Source organism: Grampus griseus (assembly GCF_964374135.1).
Source record: "Grampus griseus genome assembly, chromosome: 3".
NCBI classification, from domain to species: domain Eukaryota; kingdom Metazoa; phylum Chordata; class Mammalia; order Artiodactyla; family Delphinidae; genus Grampus; species Grampus griseus.
In genome coordinates this window covers 161,535,292-161,556,373 of record NC_139019.1, presented here as the reverse complement: position 1 = coordinate 161,556,373, position 21,082 = coordinate 161,535,292, and the positions used below count along the sequence as shown (strand labels likewise).

At 56.9% G+C, this 21,082-nt stretch overlaps 2 protein-coding genes across 3 annotated transcripts in view; one reads left to right on the top strand and one right to left on the bottom strand.

The window, feature by feature from the left end:
• Positions 1–123: 123 nt before the first annotated feature.
• GDF1 (growth differentiation factor 1) lies at positions 124–2,011 on the top strand (the record flags this gene model as incomplete). Its single annotated transcript, XM_082650712.1, has 2 exons — positions 124–562; positions 1,224–2,011. The coding sequence occupies exons 1-2, from the start codon at positions 238–240 to the stop codon at positions 2,009–2,011; spliced, it is 1,113 nt and encodes a 370-aa protein (XP_082506838.1). The 5' UTR covers positions 124–237.
• A 390-nt stretch (positions 2,012–2,401) lies between these two features.
• The window catches only part of UPF1 (UPF1 RNA helicase and ATPase), a gene marked incomplete at its 5' end in the record, with an annotated part of 35,990 nt that continues 17,309 nt past the window's right edge, over positions 2,402–21,082 (bottom strand). The window contains 21 exons of one of the 2 annotated variants that reach the window (XM_082650683.1): positions 2,402–4,248; positions 5,065–5,187; positions 5,532–5,749; positions 5,884–6,045; positions 7,595–7,676; positions 8,238–8,412; positions 9,554–9,696; positions 9,926–10,082; positions 10,488–10,605; positions 13,864–14,077; positions 14,473–14,616; positions 15,228–15,342; positions 15,438–15,602; positions 16,064–16,182; positions 16,286–16,445; positions 16,620–16,728; positions 17,260–17,358; positions 17,509–17,626; positions 18,247–18,408; positions 19,528–19,708; positions 20,134–20,301. In XM_082650683.1, the coding sequence (XP_082506809.1) occupies positions 5,068–5,187; positions 5,532–5,749; positions 5,884–6,045; positions 7,595–7,676; positions 8,238–8,412; positions 9,554–9,696; positions 9,926–10,082; positions 10,488–10,605; positions 13,864–14,077; positions 14,473–14,616; positions 15,228–15,342; positions 15,438–15,602; positions 16,064–16,182; positions 16,286–16,445; positions 16,620–16,728; positions 17,260–17,358; positions 17,509–17,626; positions 18,247–18,408; positions 19,528–19,708; positions 20,134–20,301 (2,929 nt within the window). In that variant the 3' untranslated portion in view covers positions 2,402–4,248; positions 5,065–5,067. The remainder of the gene's footprint in view (positions 4,249–5,064; positions 5,188–5,531; positions 5,750–5,883; positions 6,046–7,594; positions 7,677–8,237; positions 8,413–9,553; positions 9,697–9,925; positions 10,083–10,487; positions 10,606–13,863; positions 14,078–14,472; positions 14,617–15,227; positions 15,343–15,437; positions 15,603–16,063; positions 16,183–16,285; positions 16,446–16,619; positions 16,729–17,259; positions 17,359–17,508; positions 17,627–18,246; positions 18,409–19,527; positions 19,709–20,133; positions 20,302–21,082) is intronic. The other variant, XM_082650684.1, reaches the window with a different exon arrangement.

Genomic DNA, 21,082 nt, shown 5'->3' with positions numbered 1-21,082 from the left:
TCAGGCTCCGCCCCCGCCGCAACCCACCCCGCCCTGGCCACTCCCGGGACCCCTGCCCCGCCCCCTCGAGACCCCGCCCCCGTGATTGGTCCCTATTCGACTTCAGGATCGCGGCCACGCCCCCCGAGACCCTGACCTGGCCCAGGTCTTTCCAGGGACCCCGGTCCCGCCCCCAGCCCGCAGGTCCCGGAGCCCACCAGCCCCTGAGCACTCGCCCGGCCGCCGCCTGTGACGAAGATGCCACCGCTGTGCCGGCGTCCGGGCCGCCACGTCCTTCTTCTCCTACTGGCCATGCTGCTGCCCTCGTCACCCCCGGCCCGCGCCCCCGCGCCCCCGGGCCCCGCCGCCGCCCTACTCCAGGCTCTCGGGTTTCCCGACGTGCCCCGGGGCGCTCCCAAGTCCCGGCCTGTACCCCCTGTCATGTGGCGCCTGTTCCGCCGCCGGGACCACCAGGAGGCCAGGGCGGGCCCTCGGAGGACGCCCCTGGGGACTACCCTGCGGCCGTGCCATATGGAGGAGCTGGGGGTCGCCGGAAACATCGTGCGCCACGTCCCGGACCGCGGTGAGTGGGGTCTGCGCTGGGGGCGTGGGTCTGGGAGGCCGATACCCCGCTGGGCGCCCCGAGCCCGCCACGAGCCTCCAGCGGCGCGTGAGGAAGGCCGGAGAGCCCTGAGGGTCGCCACCCTCCCCGTCCAGCCCGCAAGCAACCTGGGCCTCTGAACTCCCTCAGCTCCTCCGCGTGGACACCTGCCGGGACAGGGGATGGGGTGGGGGAGTAATCCGAAGGCCAGGCTCCCTTGCACCGAGCAGGGCCCCTTGCTTGCAGCTGAAGCCCTGCCCCCACTCCATCCCACCCCCTCTGCCGCTTCACACCACTTGATGCCTTCCTGCAGATGCCACCCGCCCTAGCATCGCTTCCCCACTAGCCCCATGCGTTCGCTCATTTCCCCCCCCCCCACCTCCCCACCCCCGCCTATGTCCCCAACGGCGGGCTGGCCGCCCTACACTGGTCGGGGCCTCTTCCTTGCAAGTGACGCCCTGCCCCCACTCCATCTCCCTCACCCACCGCCGCTTCACACCATTTGACGCCTTCTAACAGATGGTGCGACCCCCAGCTCCGGTCGCTCACCTTCCCCCGCTGTCCCCAACCAAGACCCATTCGCGGGCCGGTCGGCACCGAGTGGGGACCCAGCGCCAGCCGAGCCCTCTCCCTTCCTCCCCAGGCGCGGCCGCCCGGCCCCCGGAGCCCGCCTCAGCTGCGGGACAGTGCCCTGAGTGGACCGTCGTCTTCGACCTGTCGGCCGTGGAGCCAGCCGAGCGCCCGAGCCAGGCCCGCCTGGAGCTGCGCTTCGCGGCTACAGAGGCGACGGCGGGGACGGCGGGCGGCTGGGAGCTGAGCGTGGCGCCGGCGGGCGCGGGCCCCGGGCAGGTGGTGCTCCGCCAGGCGGTGTCCGCCCTGGGAATGCCGGTGCGCGCCGAGCTGCTGGGCGCCGCCTGGGCCCGCAACACCTCGGCGCCGCGCAGCCTCCGCCTGACTCTGGCGCTGCGTCCCCGGGCTCCCGCTGCCTGCGCGAGCCTGGCCGAGGCCTCGCTGCTGCTGGTGACCCTCGACCCGCGCCTGTGCCACCCCCTGGCCCGGCCGCGGCGCGAGGCCGAGCCCGCAGTGGGCGGCGGCCCTGGGGGCGCGTGTCGCGCGCGGCGGCTCTACGTGAGCTTCCGCGAGGTGGGCTGGCACCGCTGGGTCATCGCGCCACGCGGCTTCCTGGCCAACTACTGCCAGGGCAAGTGCGGGCTGCCCGCCGCACTGTCCGAACCCGGCGGGACGCCCGCGCTCAACCACGCTGTGCTGCGCGCGCTCATGCACGCGGCCGCCCCTAGCGCCGCCGCCGGCCTTCCCTGCTGCGTGCCCGCGCGCCTGTCGCCCATCTCCGTGCTCTTCTTCGATAACAGCGACAACGTGGTACTGCGGCACTACGAAGACATGGTGGTGGATGAGTGCGGCTGCCGCTGACCGGGGGCGGGCGGGAGAGGGCAACAATAAACACTGCGTGGTCCGCTCTGCTGCCTTCTCGGGTCTTGTCACCTGGGAGTGGGGAGGGAAGCAGCTATGTCCATCACCATCGACCACCAGGATGGTGGGTGGAGGTCCTACAAGTGACGCCGCCGGCGCAGCCTTCCCAGAACCCATCTCTAGGGGGCCCAACGTCTAATGTACACGGGCCCCAGGAACCGACCCTGCGTAGGCCCAGATTCCCCAACTCCCGTCCCTGCTGCACAGGTTTGGCCCATCTCAGCTTTGCCGTTGAGGTGGCTCCGAATCCCCCACCCCCAACCAGGCAGAACCCCAAACCAAGTGCTCTGCCACCCCCTGTAGTTATCCAGCCCCAGTGTGAATGCAGAGCTGTTTATTAAGATTTTATTGGTGACAAAAGAAGTTAAAACAAATTGACCGAAAATCAAAAAGTTACATTGCCTTGGTACAGATGCTTCTTGATTTGGGGGACTCATAGCAACTGTTGCTAAGGTGGAGAAAAAAGCAAACAGCACAAAGCAGAGGCAAAGCATTCCAAGGAACAGAACAGGGTGGGTGGGTGTGTCACCCATGGGGACAGTGCACAAGGGGTCATAGCAAAAACCTATCCAAACTCTATGCAGCTACCAAAAGAAGTGGGAACCGAAAGCACTACAGCAATGGTAATAAATAAGAGGCCTTGCCAGAAGGAAGGTGGCCTGTGTGTCCCCCGTCTCTCCCATGTACCAGCTGGAATCTGGAGGCTTTGGGATAAGGCACATGGGGAGGGGGATGCTGGGGGTCAGGGTCATCAGGGCCTGGATAGGCAGGGTTAGGGTTAGACAGTCCCCAACTAGGTCCCGCCAGGGAGGCTAATCCCCGTCGCGGTGTGCGAAGAGCTGGGGGTGACTCCACCAGCAACAATAAATGCAAGTTGCAACCCAGACCCAGGCAGAGGCCCCTTGTACCACGTGATGTGACAACTCCTTCAAGCCCTTCGGCACAGAACCAACTTATTTCAGAAATGTATCCCCTTTCCCCGCCAAAGTTAAAATGACCCCACCTCATCAAAACTGTGCCCACAGGTAGAAGGGCTCCAAACTAGTCAGGTAGGGTGGGGGAACAAGAGGGGATGGGGCATTCAGTGAGCCTAACTGGCCACAGCGACGGTGGGAGCCTCCCTGGGAACGGGGACAGATCCTCCTGGCTAGTGCTTTCCACCAAATCCTCAGGAAGGACCCTGGGGAAGGAGCCACTGGCCAGGGAACTGCCATCTTCCTGCCCTCTGGCCTCACGGCCAGTCCTGCCCGAGGCCCCTCCTGCGGGGCCGAGTCCACGGCACACGGGAAGCGCTTTGCTTCTCGGAGTCCAGCAGAGACCACGGAGTCGCCTGCCCGGCCCGGGACCATGCTCCCTCACTGCCCTGACGTACAGGGAGAAGCTGCTGGAAGCTAAAACTGGAAAAAAAAAAAAAATCCTCCTCCCGTCACAGGTGTTGATCCTAATCTTGAGTTGTTTTGGCATGTTTAAACTTCGTTTCTGGAAGCTTCTCGCATCTCCCAGGTCCACCACTAAGATTTGAGAGACAAATTCAGGAAAGTATATTTTTCAGTACTCCTTTGAAAGAATCTTTAAAAAACAAACAGAAAAACACAAACCACCATATTTTCTTTAAATGAAAACCCTCCTAGAACACAGGCAGTTGTGAGCGCGGCGATATCAGAGCCAGCGTGGACAGAACCCACTCTGAGGGGCTCTCCCGGCACGGCCGCCACCGCAAGGAGCCTGCTCAGCACAGAAACGCGTAGTTTTTCCTGCTAAAACGTAGTCCCCTTTCAATAAAAGAGAAAAAGAAAGAAAAGAACAGAGGAAAGGGCTACTCTGAGATGAGGGTCTTCCTCCCTCCGCCCTGGTCGCAGACCCAGGTGTGGACGCAGCGGGCGAGCGCTGGGCTCCTCGGCGAGCGGGGCTGGCGGGGCTCGCTGGCGGGCGGTCCTCCGTGGCCGCCCCACCTCCCGCTCTCCCTTCTCCGTCTCCTCGCCGCCACGTGCCAGCAGTGGGCGCTCGCTCTGTCTCGGGCTCCTCTCTCCCTCGGGTACTCCTCTCCCTCTCCTGTTGCTCACAGTGGTGCTTCAGTTTTAGCAGTGGAAAACAGGTATCCATTTATTTTTATTTTTTATTACCCAGAATAAGATGCTGATGGACTAAGCCACGTAGCTTAGCTCTTCCGCTGCCACCTGTTGGGGAGGGAGGGAGGGCAAGAGGCTTCAGAGAAAGTGGGAGCTGGGGCAGCTCCCGGGCCTGGCCCAGAAGGCACGGACGGGGCTTTCTCCCCGACTCCACTTGGCACCTGCGTCCTCATGTGTTAAACATGACCTCAGCGACCGGCCGGGTACCCAGACCAATGACTTCCCACCCGGAGAGAAGGCAGCCAAGAGTTAAGGCTGCTGAGCCTGTGTTGTTCAACAGCGGTACGCCCCTTCTCCCAGCATCACTGCATCCCATTTTCCCTGCACACGGTCAGGAAGGGGCAGAGGAGCAAGCCCCAGGCCTATGCTTGCCCTGCTCGGCCTCGTTACAGATGGAGAACCATGAGGCCCCTTCTCCCAGCATCACTGCATCCCACTTTCCGTGCACACAGTCAGGAAGGGGCAGAGGAGCAAGCCCCAGGCCTATGCTTGCCCTGCTCGGCCTTGTTACAGATGGAGAACCATGAGGCAGGACCCTCGCGGGCACCTAGAAGCACCCCGAGGCACCCGTGCACCTAGGAGCTGGGGCCCTCGCCACCCTCACGACCTGCCTCGTCAGGGCGAGGGGTACGTCCACTTCCTGGCTGCCCACCAGGAGCAGCTCTAAGATTCTCTCTGGAGAGGACCGTGGCACAGACGGTGTGCATGAAGTTCACATCCCCCAGACACTAAGAAGAGGTGCAGGGACCCAGAGTGACAGGTGACAGGATGCACTGGCCCCTCGAGGACTTGAGACTCCCATATTTCCCAAATTTTCCTACAAGTCCAGATCCCAGCGAAGACCTCCTCCAGAGGCCAGCTTGCCTTCTAATACTGGGACAGCCCCGTCACTCCGCCGTGCTGGTATGCCCGCTCCCCCTGGTACGTGGAGTCTTGCGACAGCGCCACATCAATCTGTGACTTAAACTCATCTCCAAGGTAACTGTCCTGGAAGACAAGGTTGGAGAGATGAGCACCCAGTCGAAGGATGCGCAGTCACCCTCCCAGGCTTGAGAACCTGCTCTGCGTCCAGCCCATCACCAGCCGCAGGGAATAATCTGGAAACCTATCCTCAAGCCTAAGTGGCAGGAAACCCACACTGGTTACTTCACCATTGGAGACACGCTACCCAGGACAGTATTGTGGATGGAATGTTCTAGACCTACAGTCCCCCTGCTAAGGTCTTTAGGGGTAAGTGTCACGGGGTCTGCATGTGTGAAGAGGGCTCCCTGGGCTGGTCTGACTTTTCTGTGGGTGTGAGACGTCTCAAGTTAAAGTGGCAGAGGGCTCACCTGGGACAGCTCAGGCTGGGAGAGGCCGGGCTGGCTCATCTGGGAGGGCTGGCTCATGGAGATGTAGCCCTGGGTCAGAGCGCCCTGTGAGAAGGGCTGTGACGCCACATCCTGGCTGGCCTGGCTATTGGGGAGATTCGTCTGGCTGGGCCCAGGAAGCCCAAAGCGGTTCTTCTGGCGTCCCCCACGACCAGTCTTGCCTTTTGGGGTGCCCCGGCCTGAAAGACAGCCATCCAGGGTTCCTTGAACGAGGTTTTGAGCCTCACAGACAAGCACTCCTGCTCAAAGCCTGGATGTGAACAAACTCCAAGGCCAAACTGCTTTTCCCCATGGGATGCCACTCAGTGCTCACCTGCGGCTGGCCCATTAGCTTGTCCAAAATACCCCGGTGGCGGCATGGGCGGCATGACCAGGTTGAAGGGGATGGGAATGTTCATGGCAGCCACGTGGCTGGGGCCAGCACTGATCATGCCAATCTGGTCATGGGTCTGGAAGTACATGTTCGAGGGCCGGCCTATAAGACACAAGGAGAATGGCAGGCATCACACTGCATCCAGATGAATCTGTTGCCTGCCCACAGCTGAAATGTCTGTTTGGTCCTGTCACTGCTTTGTCTGCCCCAGCGTTTCTTGGTGCGTCCCTAACGGCAAAGTCACCTGATGCAGAATCTCACAACTCAACCCCCTCCCCCTCCCTGCACCCAATAGCCTCCTTGAGGCTGGTGCCTGGGAAGGCACCTTTTCTCCCAGGGGATTCTGAGAATCACTGGCCCATGGGGATCTGAAAAACTGAAACCGCTATGCATTTCTAATTTCTTAAAAAAAAACCTTTTATGGCAAATGTTATATTCATATTACATGCTACCACTGCCACCCTGCCACCCCCCAATCAAAAGAAAAAGACCAAGCTTGACAGACCAGCAGATCTCACTGAAAGCAAAAGCCCCCAGGGCAACCTTGGGTGTAGCCAGACCCACGGTGGCATCAGGGATGAAGTATGGACCCAGGAAACCCCCAGCCACACAGGGACTCGTCAGATGTGGCGATAAGAGATCTGTTGTTCTTCAAGAACACAATCCCTGGGACTTCCCTGGTGGTGCAGTGGTTAAGACTCTGCGCTCCCAGTGCAGGGGGCCCAGGTTTGATCCCAGGTCAGGGAACTAGATCCCACATGCATGCTGCAACTAAGAGCTCGCGTGCTGCAACTAAGGAGCCCATGTGCTGTAACTAAGGAGTCCGCTTGCCGCAACCAAGACCCAGCGCAACCAAATATAAGTAAATAAATAAATAAATAAATATTTAAACAGACAAAAACAAACAAAAAAACACAATCCCTGTCTGAGCCCAGGGACAGGGAGAACACTGGGGCAGGGAAAGGGGCCTTGCCAATTTAATGTGGAAAAGGAGCAGCTGGGGTGCGCCTGCCCTCAGGGTGAGTGGCAAGCACATGAGAGGTTTAAGGCCAATGTGAAACTCGGGGAGGTGGCACAGAGTCATGGGTGAGGCAGTCACCCTCCATGCGGGCTGGTGCAGGGAAGGGTCCCAGGAGGCAGGGATCTGGGGGATGAATGGGAACCGTCTACAGACTGGCTCAGGCAAGAGTCGTCACCCCAACAGCAGGATAAGGCTCAGCCCCAGTACATACGGAAGCCTCACACAGGAAAAGCGGGCATGTGCAACCCTGAGGTCTGACAGATGGAGCTGAAGCTTGGGGAAGCCGCGAAACCTGAAATGAGGCGGTGGGTGTGACACCCCCACTGAGAAGGCGAGCGAAGGGCAGGCAAGGTGGGGTGTGAGCACAGGGGCAAACTGGCTGAGCTGCGTGCGGTATTTGTTGAGAAACTGCTGTCCATTGAGCTGTATTATTTTAAAAACATCTGGTTTTTAGAAATGGCTAAAGACCAATTATTTGATTTCTGACAAGGGAAGCTGAGAAAACTCTGTCAAACAGGCTTCTGTGGACCAAGGCTTGGGAGGCCACTCCAGGAGTAACAGGGCTGGAAGCTGTGGGTGTGGGAACGGTCAACAACTGTGGGGCCGGTCCGGTCCCCTGCAGAGACTCACCCTGGCTGCTCCGGTCATAGACGGATCCTGGGATGATGGCCTCCCGGGCATCATACATGGCTGTTGTCATGAAGCGGGCTCCCTGCAAAGGGTTTAGATAAGTGAGGAATTTATCATGTTGACACAAGGAAGAACTTCCAAAGATCTGGTGGCCTGGGAGGTGGCCAGGCTGCACTGAGGACTACCCCGAGGCTTGCCGGCTTTGGGCCTTGTGTGCTTTGGGCCTTGCCTGCCCCTCCTCACCTGACCTGGTCTTTGTTGCCAAACATTTCCGTCTCTGGGCTTCAGCTCAAGCAGCATCCACTCCCTAGGCCCCCAGAGCACCTTGGGTTTGCCAAGTTCCCTAACTGCTTGGGTCTGACTCCTAGGTGCCACCTGTGACGTAGCATCCCATGAAGTCCAAGGCCAGAAAGGCCTCAGAACAGCAGGGAGACCTGGCGTGGGGGGGCTCTGTGGGGACAGACCGGCATGCATGGCTCCTGTTCACACACTGACACTCTCGGCGCACCCTCAGCTCACACTAGTCACGTGTCACACCTGCCATCGCTCACTGCCACGTGCCTGGAACACTGGCTTGGGGAGGACGGGGTTCCCAGCAGTCTCCTCCCCGCCTCCCCGCCCCCTGCCCGCGGCTGGCCCTCACCGGGTTGATGGTGTTGACCAGCTTCCTGGGCTTGCTGAACTGCATGAGGCTCTCCCGCAGGTTGTTCAGCGGCCCCTCCACCAGCACCTTCTGCTCCTTGTAGTAGTTCAGCAGGTGGTTCCAGAGCGGCTGCTTGGACAGGGCCTTTGGGTTGCCCACAATAATAACCCCATATCTGCGAGACGTGGGCACAAAGAGTGCCATGCTTAGGGCTGCACAGTGAGCAGAGCACTACGCAGATTGGTCCAAGGCAAGAGCAAACGAACTCGAAACCCAAGTCCAGAGTAAAAGGTGCCCAGGCAGCTCTCCTGGCACCCCGCCCACCAGGCACCCCTCCTCTTGCCACACAGGAGCCTTGGGTGCCACCCTCGACCTCCCTAACCAGACGCCTGCCCCGCCTGTGCCAGTGCCCGCCGTGAATGCTGGGGACGGGTGGGTAACTGCGAGCTGAGGTGACTTTCACTGGAGCCCACCCTGTAGCTGCCGAGCCTACACCTGGGTTTATTTGAGGGCAGATTTCTGTGGAGCCCAGATGTCAAAACACCTCTGTGGGCCGATGAGCTCAGAGTGAGTCTCCTTGTTTGCAACCACGAGTCAGCCTCCTGGGCACTATGTCATAAGTGGCCCAGGCAGGCTCCACAGCAGCTTCGGGACCCCTTATGGGCCGGGCATGTAACTCGAGGCCCAAGCTGAGCTGCTAATGGATGCTCACACCCATCAGGCTGTGCTGGGACCACCCCCGCCCCTGCCAAAGCTGGCCACAAAACAAATGGGGTAACAAACGAAAACCAAGGTGCCCTCAGTGGGGAAGGGACCAACATGCGAACGTGAGCCCTGCTTGGGGCTGGTACGATGGTGGCTGTTGTCTGGTGTCACATGGGGGTAACACGGGGTCCACCTTGCCCTCTGGGTCCCTCACCATTTCAGAAAAGTTTTATTCCAGAACTGAACAAGGCAAATAGGACTAAAACATTAGACTCATGGATTAAACAACTTGACAAGGACACTCCGTTGTTGGGATGGAATTTCCTTCGAGACTGAGGCCACAGAAAGCCACCAGGACACAGAAACAAAGACAACTCATGAGTGAGACGTTCTTTCCGAATTGCTGCTGGGAGCCCTCTGACCACTAGCACTGGCGAAGCCCCTCTACCATGCCCTGTGCCCCAGCCCAGGGTGCAGCTGGGGTATGAGAATTAATAGGAAAAGAACCAGGCACTGAGCAGCCTCTTGGGCCAACCCCTCCCAGCGCCTCAGAAGGACTCCTATGCAAGAGAAGCCACCAGCAAGGCCCAACAGGACTCAGTCCTCCATACCGTGCTCTGGTCAAGGCCACATTAAGTCTCCTGGGGTCGTTTAAAAATCCAATGCCTTGGTGCTCATTCGCCCGCACACAGGAAAGGATGATGAAGTCCTTCTCGCGGCCCTGGAACGCATCCACGCTGGCGATCTCCACCTCCTGCAGGGGCAACGGTCACGGTCAGCCAATAGGCTTCCTTCAAGGACCCTTCAGCCTGGTGTGCTCAGCCTGGTGTTAAGATGCACCATCAAATCCCAGCGATGAGCCTGGGACCTGAAGCCTGCAGAGCCCCTAGGTGCTGGCCACCGGCTCACTGCGCCTCTGTTACAAGGCGGTCAAAGGTCAGTGCCTGGGGTAGGAGCCAGCAGACCGGACTGGGCGCGCGCACCTGGTAGAGCTTGGTGTGCAGGGAGCCACTGAACTGCATGTACTGCACCAGGTAGGAGCGCTGGCCCTCATAGGGCGTGATGATGCCGATCTGGTCTGGCTTGGCGCCCGCCTTCAGCAGCTTCGTGGTGATCTTCTCCACATTTGCAGCCTCCGTCCTAAGAAAATCAGGCTTTCACTTCCCAGGCTCCACCTGTGGGCTCCTGAGACCGCCCCCCCACCAAGGCTGGAGGCTGTGGGAAGCTCAGGGGCAGTTCCGCCTCCAGCACGACCCTGGGAAGGCCCTGCCCAGTGCGGCCACAGCTGGGCTGCCCATCCTTTACCAAGGGAGTCATGAGGGATAGAAAGGCTCACGCGTGGGCTTAGGAAGGATCTGCTCAACATAAAAACATACGCTGAAAAGATGAGATTGGAGTAGGCTGTTGGTTTAAGTGTCTGAACAGAATAAGGATGAGCGAGACAAGGAAAAGTTTCACCACCACATTAAACAAGACCACAGGCTAGCAGTCACTGGACAAGCCGTCACTGAAGCTAGGAGGCGCCACAGATGAATCACTGCCTACCTGTTTAGGTAGGAGGTGCCTGAGCTGGCAATCTCCTCTTGGCCCTGGGTCACGTAGAAGAACATCGGTTTATCCGGTTGGGGCCACTGGAAGTCAAACCCCTTCTTCACACGATCCGCTGTCATCGTAGAGGAGAAAAAAAGAGAATATCCTATCAGAGAAGAAAGTGTAGGCAGTCTGGACTGAGCTAAGGTGGAGAGCTGAGTGGAGGCCATGCCATCCTGGGCAGGCACACGGTGGGGCAGGAAACCGCAGGCTCCAGGCAAAAGACCCAGGTCTGCGGGCCCGGGCCAGGCCACCGAGTACCGAAACTCCCAGGAACACCTGGCACCGTGTCTGGGATGAAGCCGGCTCACTGGCTGAAAAGATCTCACTGGTTAGTGCAGTCTGTTTAAGAAACCTGTGTCTGGGGGCTTCCCTGGTGGCGCAGTGGTTGAGAGTACGCCTGCCGATGCAGGGGACGCGGGTTCGTGCCCCGGTCCGGGAGGCTCCCACGTGCCGCGGAGCGGCTGGGCCTATGAGCCATGGCCGCTGAGCCTGCACGTCCGGAGCCTGTGCTCCGCAACGGGAGAGGTCACAACAGTGAGAGGCCCGCGTACTGCAAAAAAAAAAAAAAAGAAACCTGTGTCTGCCTCAGGGTAACGAAGATATTCTATTTCCTTCCAGAAGCTTTATGATGTACCTTAAGGGACTCATATGCCCCTACAACTGGCTTTTAAGAACGACACTGTTGGGACTTCCCTGGTAGTCCAGCGGTTAAGACTCTGCACTTCCACAACGCAGAGGGTGCAGGTTTGATCCCTGGTTGGGGAACTAAGATCCCAAATGACACGCGGTGTGGTTAAAAAAAAAAAAAAGAATGACACTGTTGAGCTGACCCCATCTTGTCACACACCAGGGCCTGTGGACACATGGGTCTGCCTCTGGACTCTATGCTGGGCACTGTGCCCAGTGTCTCTGCGACTGCAGCTTTACTGTTAACTCCTGACATCTCCTAGTATGAGTTGCCACCTTCATCAGGCTCTTCATGTTCGTCTTGGGTGCCTGGTCCTTACAATTTAAAAAAATCAGCTTGTCCTGTCACATACCCCACCCACACCTTTGGGAATTCTGACTGGAGTTGTACCTGATCAACAGATTAGTGTAAGAAAACTGGTATTTTTGCATGAAAATAGCCTAACACTGATGAAGGAAGCTTGACCCATGAGAACACGTCGTATGATCCCTTTTATGTCAAGCTGAAAATGAGGCAAAGCCTCAACCTTTCAAGCGAGGGCAGTGGCTGGCAAGCTTGGTGACCTGCTCACTGCTGGCAAACGCTTAACCACCTGCTGGGGGTAAGGCGAGGGCTAATCTACAGTGCTGGCCAATTTCTGTGGTGTAAACACTCCCGCCACCACTGATGTCAGGCTATCCTGAGTCCGTGGGTCTGGGCAGGCACCCGCACTGCCCTGGACAGGGGTCACTTCAAGGCTGCAAGGAGCTGGTCAGGTTGTGCTTTTAGATGCAGGTGCTAGTTACACAGGTGTGTTCACTTAGTGAAAACTCACTAAGCTGAACACTTAGGATCTGGGCACTTTTTTACACTTCAGTAGAGAGTTTAAAAAAATATACTCATGGGCACTGATGGTTCAGCAGTGAACCACCACCACCAACCCCTGCCCTACGGAGCTGACGCCGTGGAGGTAGGTGGAGCAAGGTGGGCAAGGGTGTGAATCACGGTTAAGCGGTGGCTTTCCCAACAAGTGTCAACCGCGTCAGAGAATCACAAACAAGCTCCTCATGGCCTGGCCTTTTCTAGCCCCACCACCCAACAGACCAGCAGCATTCTAAGTGTCAAGACTGCATTGCACAGCAGCCATGGGGCCCTGGCCAGGCACGCACACTTTCGGCCTCAGTCTCCTCACCTATAACGTGGGCTAAACAGGCCGACGTGGTGGGCTGCTGGCATTAATGAGACACTAACTGGTTCTTGAATGAATGCTGGTCTCAGAACCCCTTTACACTCTGAAAAGTTGAGTTCAAACAGCTATTGTTTTTATGGATTACATCTACTGATATTTATTGTATTTTAAAACCCAGAAATCTAAAATATTTTAAAATTCATTTAAAGATAAACATATTAACTTACAAATATTTTTTTATGAAAAATAACTATTTTCCACTAAAATATATATTTAGTGAATTTTCGCAACTCACTTCACTATCTGGCTTATTCTACTCCTGTTCCCAGTCTCCCATGAGCCCTTGCAGCATGTGAGGATGGTCACAGATGCACGTGGTTGGAAAAGGGAAGCGTGTTTTATGACCTTTCCTACTACTGTGGAATTCTGCCCAATTCTACAGGAAAGCTGGACGGGAGGTCACCCTGCAGGTCAGTGACGATGGCCTTTCTACTCTGCCCTGCACCTGCATGGCCTTTGACCCCCCAGTGACTTGGGAGCACCCTTGCTGGCCACTGGAATGGCAAGTGCCTGCTCACCCCGTCAAGCAGAGCTTCCAAAGGCTGATGCACCTGACATCTGTCACCACCAAAGATCTCATCAGAAAATCCATGCAGCATTGGGAAGACTTGATCAGCTTATGCTAGGGGACATGGGTTTTCCAAAATTCTAATTTTGGTGTGAATTCTCAGATTTTATCACTGGTGATGAATATTCTCAGTTATTTTCCTTGAAGCCACAGGCTCACTTTGGTCACTTTTGGGAAAACGCCTGCTAAATACCCCAGTCTGTATAACCAGTGTGTGAGTCCTTCCTTCAAGCACCTCACACCCCTGCCAAGTTTCTTAGGAGAACGTCCTCTCCCATCACACATAGAATCACAAGAACATGCACTCAGGGATTAGTAAACTGAGTACTCTTTGCTTGTGCACCCAGGCTGGTGCCTGCCACAGGTGCGTGGTGGTGACGACACACAGCAGCCTGGTCGCACCACTGACTCATGCTGAGGCTTCTGCACCATTAGCTTAAGTGTCAGCACAGCCAAAAGGCACACGATGTCCCAGTGTTTCTACAGAAGTAGTCTGGCCTTGGTCGTGCAGAGGTCTTTGAGACCCCCATGGCCCGGACTTTGAGAACCACCGATAGAGGAAGGAGCGGGACAGGCAGTCAGCTCTGCCACCCCCTCTTGTGTGTGTTGTGTGTGATGCGCCAATGGTGGAAATGCTCGCATAGTGACTCTGAATTTTACAAGGACACAGGCTCCCCCTTGCCCACACCCCGAGAATGTCCCAGAGTGCACTTTCTGTCCCACTGACCACTGCATCTCTCTGAGGCGTCCCCTACCCACTAGCAGTCACCACGTAAGGCCACTTAAGAAGGAAGTGACAGGAGGTATTGTCTCCCCAGGCCCCCCACTCTGGGCCGAGTATTACCTGCAGTGACACCATTCTGAAGAGAGCCCTCATAGAAGATGTTGGATGGGAAGGCACTGAGCGCAGGATGCATCCGATACTGGACCTGCAGACGGATGGGACGGATGCCCAGCACCACCAGGCGCTCAAAGAGCGACTGGGACAGCCCGGCCTTGGCCGCCTTCTTGCACATCACCACGGGGCCCAGCTGGCAGTGGTCGCCCACGAGGATCAGCTGTGGTGAAAGGCCCACACAGGTAAGAAGCTCAAGCATGGAACAGCCTAGACGTCCACTCAGGGGACTAAGAGGGCCAGGGTCCATACAACCACCCGGCTATGTGAATTCAAGTGGCAAGATATGGCCTGGGGGTGGGAAAACTGCCCACCACATACATGGAACACGCAAACTTGCACTCAGAACCCACACAAAGGCACTCTGTGCCAAGTCCACCCTTCGAAGACCCCCTCAAAGGGCCTGCTGTGCATCCCTCTGTGCTCTGGCAGGGCATCAAACAGCACTACAGGACACTTAAAAACAAACCCCCAGCACTAAGAATTACACAGAACTGGAACAAGAGAGAATGCACACCAATTTTCAAACAAGACTATAATGGATGGGCTGTGGCCCACCTGCTTGGCTCCAAGGACCACAGGGACCATGCACTCTGGCTCGGTGGCCTGGGTGCTCTCGTCGATTAAAATGGATCGGAACTGCATCTTGGCGAGCCTCGGGTCCCCGGCGCCCACACACGTGCAGCAGATGACATCTGCATTCTGGGGAAGAGAGTGCGCCAGGCATCAGGGCACCTGCACGGCCAATGTTCCCAGATCCCCAAAGCAGGCAGGACGGGACACAGACACCATTCCGGTCCACGCCCTCCTCAACAACTATGGAGATAAGTGGTCCCTCCCTGACAACATCTGTCCAGGGTGCAATGACCCTAACTTTCGAGATCCTAAGTGGTTGGGCTTCACTCCTAAGAAAGAGCTTGGCGCCTTGAGACAGCCTCTGAGGGGCAGCGCTAAGCCAAGGGCACCATGCTCAGGCTGAGATCCACTTCTGGTTGGTTCATCAGCAAAGAGCAGGAGACAGCGCTCCAGACCTGCCCCCTGCCCCACCGCGGGTACGGACCAGGTTCCCAAGATCCCAGCAGCAGGGAGGCTGGCGGGAAGTGGAATCTACCTCAACAAGATGTCTCTGTGTGATCTCAGAAAAGCATACGGAGGAGGGTATCAGAGTTCTCTCCTCAAATGCAAAAGAACAAACTAACTAAAGGTGCCATCGTGGACTTAACGTATCCAAGCAGGTCCTTTGGCCCAAGTGAACAAGACAAACGCCCAAAGGCCCAGGCCAGTTCCCCCGGCAGCAGGGCAGGTGAGTTCACCATGAGCAGCTCCCTCTCGGCAGTGCGCTTCAGGGCCCGGTATCGCTTTTCATCCGCAGACGACAGCTCGCCAGTCTCATCCTTCAGCTGCTGCAGCTTCTGGAGCTCCGGCATGCTGCAGACACAGGGGCACATGAGAGGGAGGCGTGTGCCGCCAGGGCCTGCCCAGGGGAGACACACCTCACTTAAGGCCGGCTACCTGACACCCACCTGTCCATGTTCCTGATCTGGTTGTGCAGGGCCAAGAACGACACCGGGGAATCGATGGCCTCTCGGCTCTTGGCACAGAGCCGCACGACTTTCAGCCCAGTCTGGTGGATCTTCTCAGTCAGCTGATCCACGGCTATGTTGCTTGGAGCACAGACAAGCACGGGCCTTCAACACAATGTGAGCAAATGTCAGTGCTCGCCCAGAGAAAGTCGAATTAGCCAAGACTGTTGTTTTGAATCACAGGCGGTAGAGCCAGCTCAAGCTCTAAGACTAAAGCCGGGAGTGACACGATGCTGAAGGAGCTAAGAGCCAGATGGTCTGGAGCTTCCTGATCTTCACTCTACTCAAGCAACCCACCGCTAGCACCCGAGTCCAACATCCTCACCTCCCGTTTGCACTGTAAAGCCTCTCAAAGCTCCAAGGTGCACGCAGGCACAACACGACCCAGGATGGACCTACCCACTACGGCCTTTACAAGAATGGCAGGTTTACTTGTTAAAAGCAACCGCAAAGGCCAGATCTAATACAAACGGCATAGAATGCAGCATGCCAGACACCCTGGGCCCCGAAGCCTCCTGGAAGACAGGCCTCCCTCTCTCCCCCACTTGGGCCATGCAGAGCCCTACCCATTGCCTTGCCGAGCCAGGTGGTAGACAATGGTGGCTGAGGTCACCGTCTTTCCTGTGCCCGGTGGGCCCTGGATCAGACTCAGTGGTCTCTGCAGCACAGTCTTCACGGCGTAAACCTTCGGATACAAGTGGCCGTTAGGGGTGCAGGCACGGCGGAGGGCCGCTCACCGGGCAGGCTCTGCAGTCCGGGACCCTCCTGCCCCCGGGGCGGGGGAGAACCTGAGAGTGGTTGAGGTCAGGGAGCCCCTGCGCCGTGAAGCGTTTGGGCAGCTGGCACTTGATGATCACATCCTCCACTTCGTGGCCGAGAAGTTTGTGGTAGATGTAGCCCGACACGGAGGTCTCGTCCACAGCAAAGGTTTTCAACGCACTCTGCATCCTGAAAGGAAAGCTCCAGGTCAGTGGCACGCACCACCGTGGAGCTGCTGTGCAGACCTGCCCCTCCGTGATGAGGAGGAGAAGCACGGAGACGCCGGAGGCAGCAGCCACGCCAAGGGCAGGTGACGGCAAAGTAGATGCAGGGAAGTAGAGGCTGGGAAGGAGGCAGACATACCTGTCGAATGAGGTTGACTTCCACACGAAATCCACCTGGAAGTTATGAGTCACCTCCACGGGTGCACCCACACTGCTCCGAAGCTCAATAGCGATCTCATCGCCATAATCTATGCCGCCGAGTTAAGTCTCATTCTGGTCAAAAGCCTTTCTGAGGAGACCTCACTCTGTTACTGAAGACACAGACCCTCCTCTGCACCAAAGACAGAAAACGCAGCCAGAGACCCATGTTCTCGGTGACAGATTCTGCCCACCGTGTCCGGGGCCAGCGCAGCCAGCACCGTCCTCCTCCTCGTGAGCCCTGGGGCAGCAGCCAGCACCCAGCATGGAGCAGCCAAGCCCAGGGCCCAAGTTCCAGGCCCTGACTGTGAATTTCCGCAGAGCCCTCAGGCACATAGCTCGGAGCACCCTGGCTTCTGCCTAAGCAGCTCTCTTCATCAGTTTTATAGAAACGGTGCCCCCTCAGAGGACACCTGAAGAAAGGGCGTTGCAGTCGCAGCTGTACACACCCTTCCCTCCACCTGAGGCCCCGAGGCTGCTCTCAGCAGTGACCCCCACGCAGGTCTCCTGTGCTCTGGACAAGTTCGTCACAGACTTGGGCAGACAGTGCCTGTGCCAGCCCTTCTTTACACAAAGGATACTATCAGGGACCTTGATGACGTGGCCGATCCCTTTCCACAGGGGCGCCAGGTCCCCTTTGTACCGCAGGCATATCTCATCCCCTTGCATGAGCCGCATGTCTTACAGGGAAAAGACAGCAAGAAAGTTAAAGTTTTCACATGTGCCACAGACGCTACCATGAAGAGTTCAAATTAAGGGACACTTTACAAGGGTGAAACTAGGAATTTTATGCTACTTATGGTCACAAATATTTTAAAACTTAAAATCACCTCTTAACCAAATTATGACTAAATCCTCATTACCAGAGTCAGTCTTGGGCAAAGTGAAGTAGGCGATTCTCTTCTTGTTAAGGCCCAGGTCCCACCTGACCGTGATGTTATCTTGAGTCTGAGCACATAAAAAATAAGAGCCCTGTTAGCCTGCAACACAGACACAGGCCTGGACTCCTTGTGTCTGGGTTTCCACAGGTGCGTGCCCTATGGCGAGCAGCACCGGACAGCCTGAAACACCAACAAGGGCACATCCAAGAAGTCATTAGGACCCCGAAACCTGCGCAGGACGACCAGGAGACCCCCATATGATGTCTGTTCTTGGAGGCGGCTTCTCTGTGGGCTGCGGAGGGAGAGAAGGAAGCCGATGGCCGGGGACACATCTCGTGAGCCTCAGGGCTCCTGCTTCCTATGCACAGTCTCCGAGGGATGGGCACAAGGAGTGTCCTCAGTGTGCTGTGGGCTCCTGAGGTCTGACTCTCATGGCTGTGGCAAAGGCTACAAACCCAAATGTAAGGAATTTTTGTTGGATTTAAAATCAGAAAACACCCAGGCGGGTGTCTGGCTTTGAGTGATGGGGCGTCTGCCCACAGGCCTGTCCTCAATCCACGGTTCTGTCTCTCAGGGGCTGGGCCTCGGCCCACGTCAGCATTTGCAGTCTGCAGAGAAAACCACCCTCCCCAGACCTTAGAAGAGATGCTTTGTTAAAATGACCAAACCCTCCTGCACACACATCACCTGCGACTCTTTCAGTTTCTTATCATAGTCAGCCTCCAGCTTGACCAGAGGACCGAAAATGTTCTGGTACTGGTAGGCATCCTCATACCGCAGGAGGACATGCTGCGGCTCCTCATCCACTCCCGGCTTCTCGAGGTCCTCCAAGGTGGCAGAAGGATTTTCCTAGAGGACAAGAACGGCACCACGTTCTTCCCTGTTCTCACCTCTACAATGAACTATATGCGAGCTCCCCAGTCAACAGAGGCACAGTCACACCCACCATTTCTCAGAACGAGCTGATGTTGGGCTGATGCGGAGAAGGGCACCCGGTGGTCGGTGGTGTCCACTCCGTAAGGAGAGCCCTCATATCAGGAAGTCCACGCGGCACACAAAGGTGGACACCCAGGTACACAGCCCTGACACACCTATACCATCAGATGGCTGCATTCTCCAACAAAGGCCTAACCCCTGACCTGGGAGAGATTACACTTCTTCCTGGCTGCCAGAAAGATTACTGGCTTCCCTGGCTGTGTAAACAGAAAGGAAGGCCCACGTCCCCATTTCCTCCTGATCCTATGCTGCACCAACAGGAGCAACGCACACTTCCTTGGCAGGGACAAAACAGTATGTGGGCTGTCTGGATACAAACAGGAACAGTGAAGTAATTGTGGCAACTTGAAAATCAAGGTGGAAAGGTTCCTTGCTGGACTGTCCTTCAAAAATATTTTGACTTGCACTTGAAGATAAATTCACATCCTTGATTATATGGGTGCCTAATTAAAATTTCTAGCCTAGTTACTAAAACTTTATCGTAAAATATAAACAGCCAGAACCAGAGATGGGCTTCCCTGGAGAAACAGTCTGTGGGCAGGGCAGGAATCCTGCACGCCCCCAGCCTGGTGTCGCCCTGGCTCCGATGCGCCACAGGCCCGACCAGGTTTTATGGAGTACACCCGCAGTCCTGTCTGTCCACTCAGGCCCGGCTCTTCCTGACATGTCCACACACAGTCACCAATGGCCAGTTCCCAACCACTTCCTTCCCACCACCTACCCTTGCCCTCAGCAAGAGAAAAATTCTAACAGCCGGAGCTTTCCTTTCCCAGAGGCCTGGCGGAGGTACCCGTGGCGCCCTCGGTCCTGCTTCCAGAAGGAGCTCGAGGGGCCACTCCAGGTAGAGGCTGCAGAGTCCCCCTCGAGCTCCTTCCGGAACCTCCTGTTTCTGAGACACCACCCCCAGCTCCCCTCCCCACCCCCGGCAACACTTGGTGCTGAGATGGGTGTGCATTCCCAGCAGGCCCTCACCTTCCAGAGCTCCTCCAGCTTGTTGATCTGCTGGGCGGTGATCTGCCGCGCCCGCAGCTGCTCCTGCTCAGAAGGGATCTTGACCAGCCAGGACAGGAAGCAACGGTCCTGGATCAGGGGCTGCCACTGCGAGCTGTCCCAGTTAATGTCCTTGAGACTGCTCTGACTGGCACAGGGCTGCCTGCAGAAGCCCCGAGGGTGGGGAGAGCCCAGGTGAGGATGACCTCTAGCCCCCCAAAGGCTTACTGCCTTTAACCTCAAAGGGGCGTTTTCCCTACATTTTACTGTATGAGCACATTACCTTTAAATTGTTAGGAATAAATTGTGTGTCCCCACACACTTGAGCTCTGAACTCTTAAAACTCAGAAGAGACTTTGCTTTTACAGAATTGTTTTCGTGATTTAACCAGAACACACCCCAAAAGGGTTACTTGACATTCCCAGCTCTCTAACAAGCCCCAGCCCCCCGAACCTCCTTACACCTCGTCAGTCGGCAGAAACTATTTTAAAGCTCCATGGAGTCAGAGCCATGGAGTGGCTGAGTCTTTGGGGAAGAGGACTGGGGCTGAAAGGCAGTCCCCCAGGGAAATCGCGGCCCTGCCCTCACCTGCATAGCAGCACCACAACCGAGTCAGCCTTGGCAGGGATGAAGCCGAGGAGGAAGACGTTGCGGCAGCCGCAGTTATAACACTCCAGAACCGTCTCCCCCAGGGGCCCATCCTTGTGCAGAGTCACCTCTTTGCATTTTGCCCTCACGAGGTGATTTACAATGTGGCTGAAACCAGGAAATGATAAATAGTTAACACCCGAAGTTTGGCTTTTCACCACTTCCAATTTTCGAGCTCCGTTAAAAGTTCCGGTACCGTTCACGGTCCATTAGCAGGAGTGGTCACACCTCATCCATCTGGCATCCCGGGGGACCAGCCCGCCCCTGAACTGGCTCCCCACGGAGCACAAAAATCAATCCGACTTGAACCATTTTTAAGGAAAACTTTCCTAACACGTTTCACACAGTTCCTGCTTTTTTCTCTCCCCCCCAGTTCCTGCTTTCTTAAATCCAACTTATTGGACCTAAGTGAATCTAACGCTGGGGCCAAGGCTGCTGTCCTGGAGAGGCAGGAGGCTCGCCCCTTTCACTGCTCCTCTGCTCGTTGTAGTTTCTCTCCTGCTCCTTTCAAAGTCACTTCTCATGGCCCCTGTGCCTGCTTCCAGGAGCAACACCCCTCCTCATTTGCTGCAGGCCAGGAAACCTGATAACCAAATGTATTAGAAACCTGAGGACAGTAAAAAATACCGAGTAGTGGGGCTCAGGGCTACTCTCCGGAAGCACAGGGCCAGCCCTGAACGGTCTGAAAGCCCCACCGCCTCAGCTCTTTCCTTGCTTCGGGTGGCCAGGGCTCTGACGCCTTTCTCATTTCCGGGACACGGCTCACCTAAACCAGGACCTGAGTGCCCCAGCCACAGAACTCTACCCTCCGCCACGCCAGCCTCATTCAGGGCCCACGGGTGGTGCACGGTTCTGCCTCAAGCCCTCCCAGCCCCCGCAGCGATCTGCA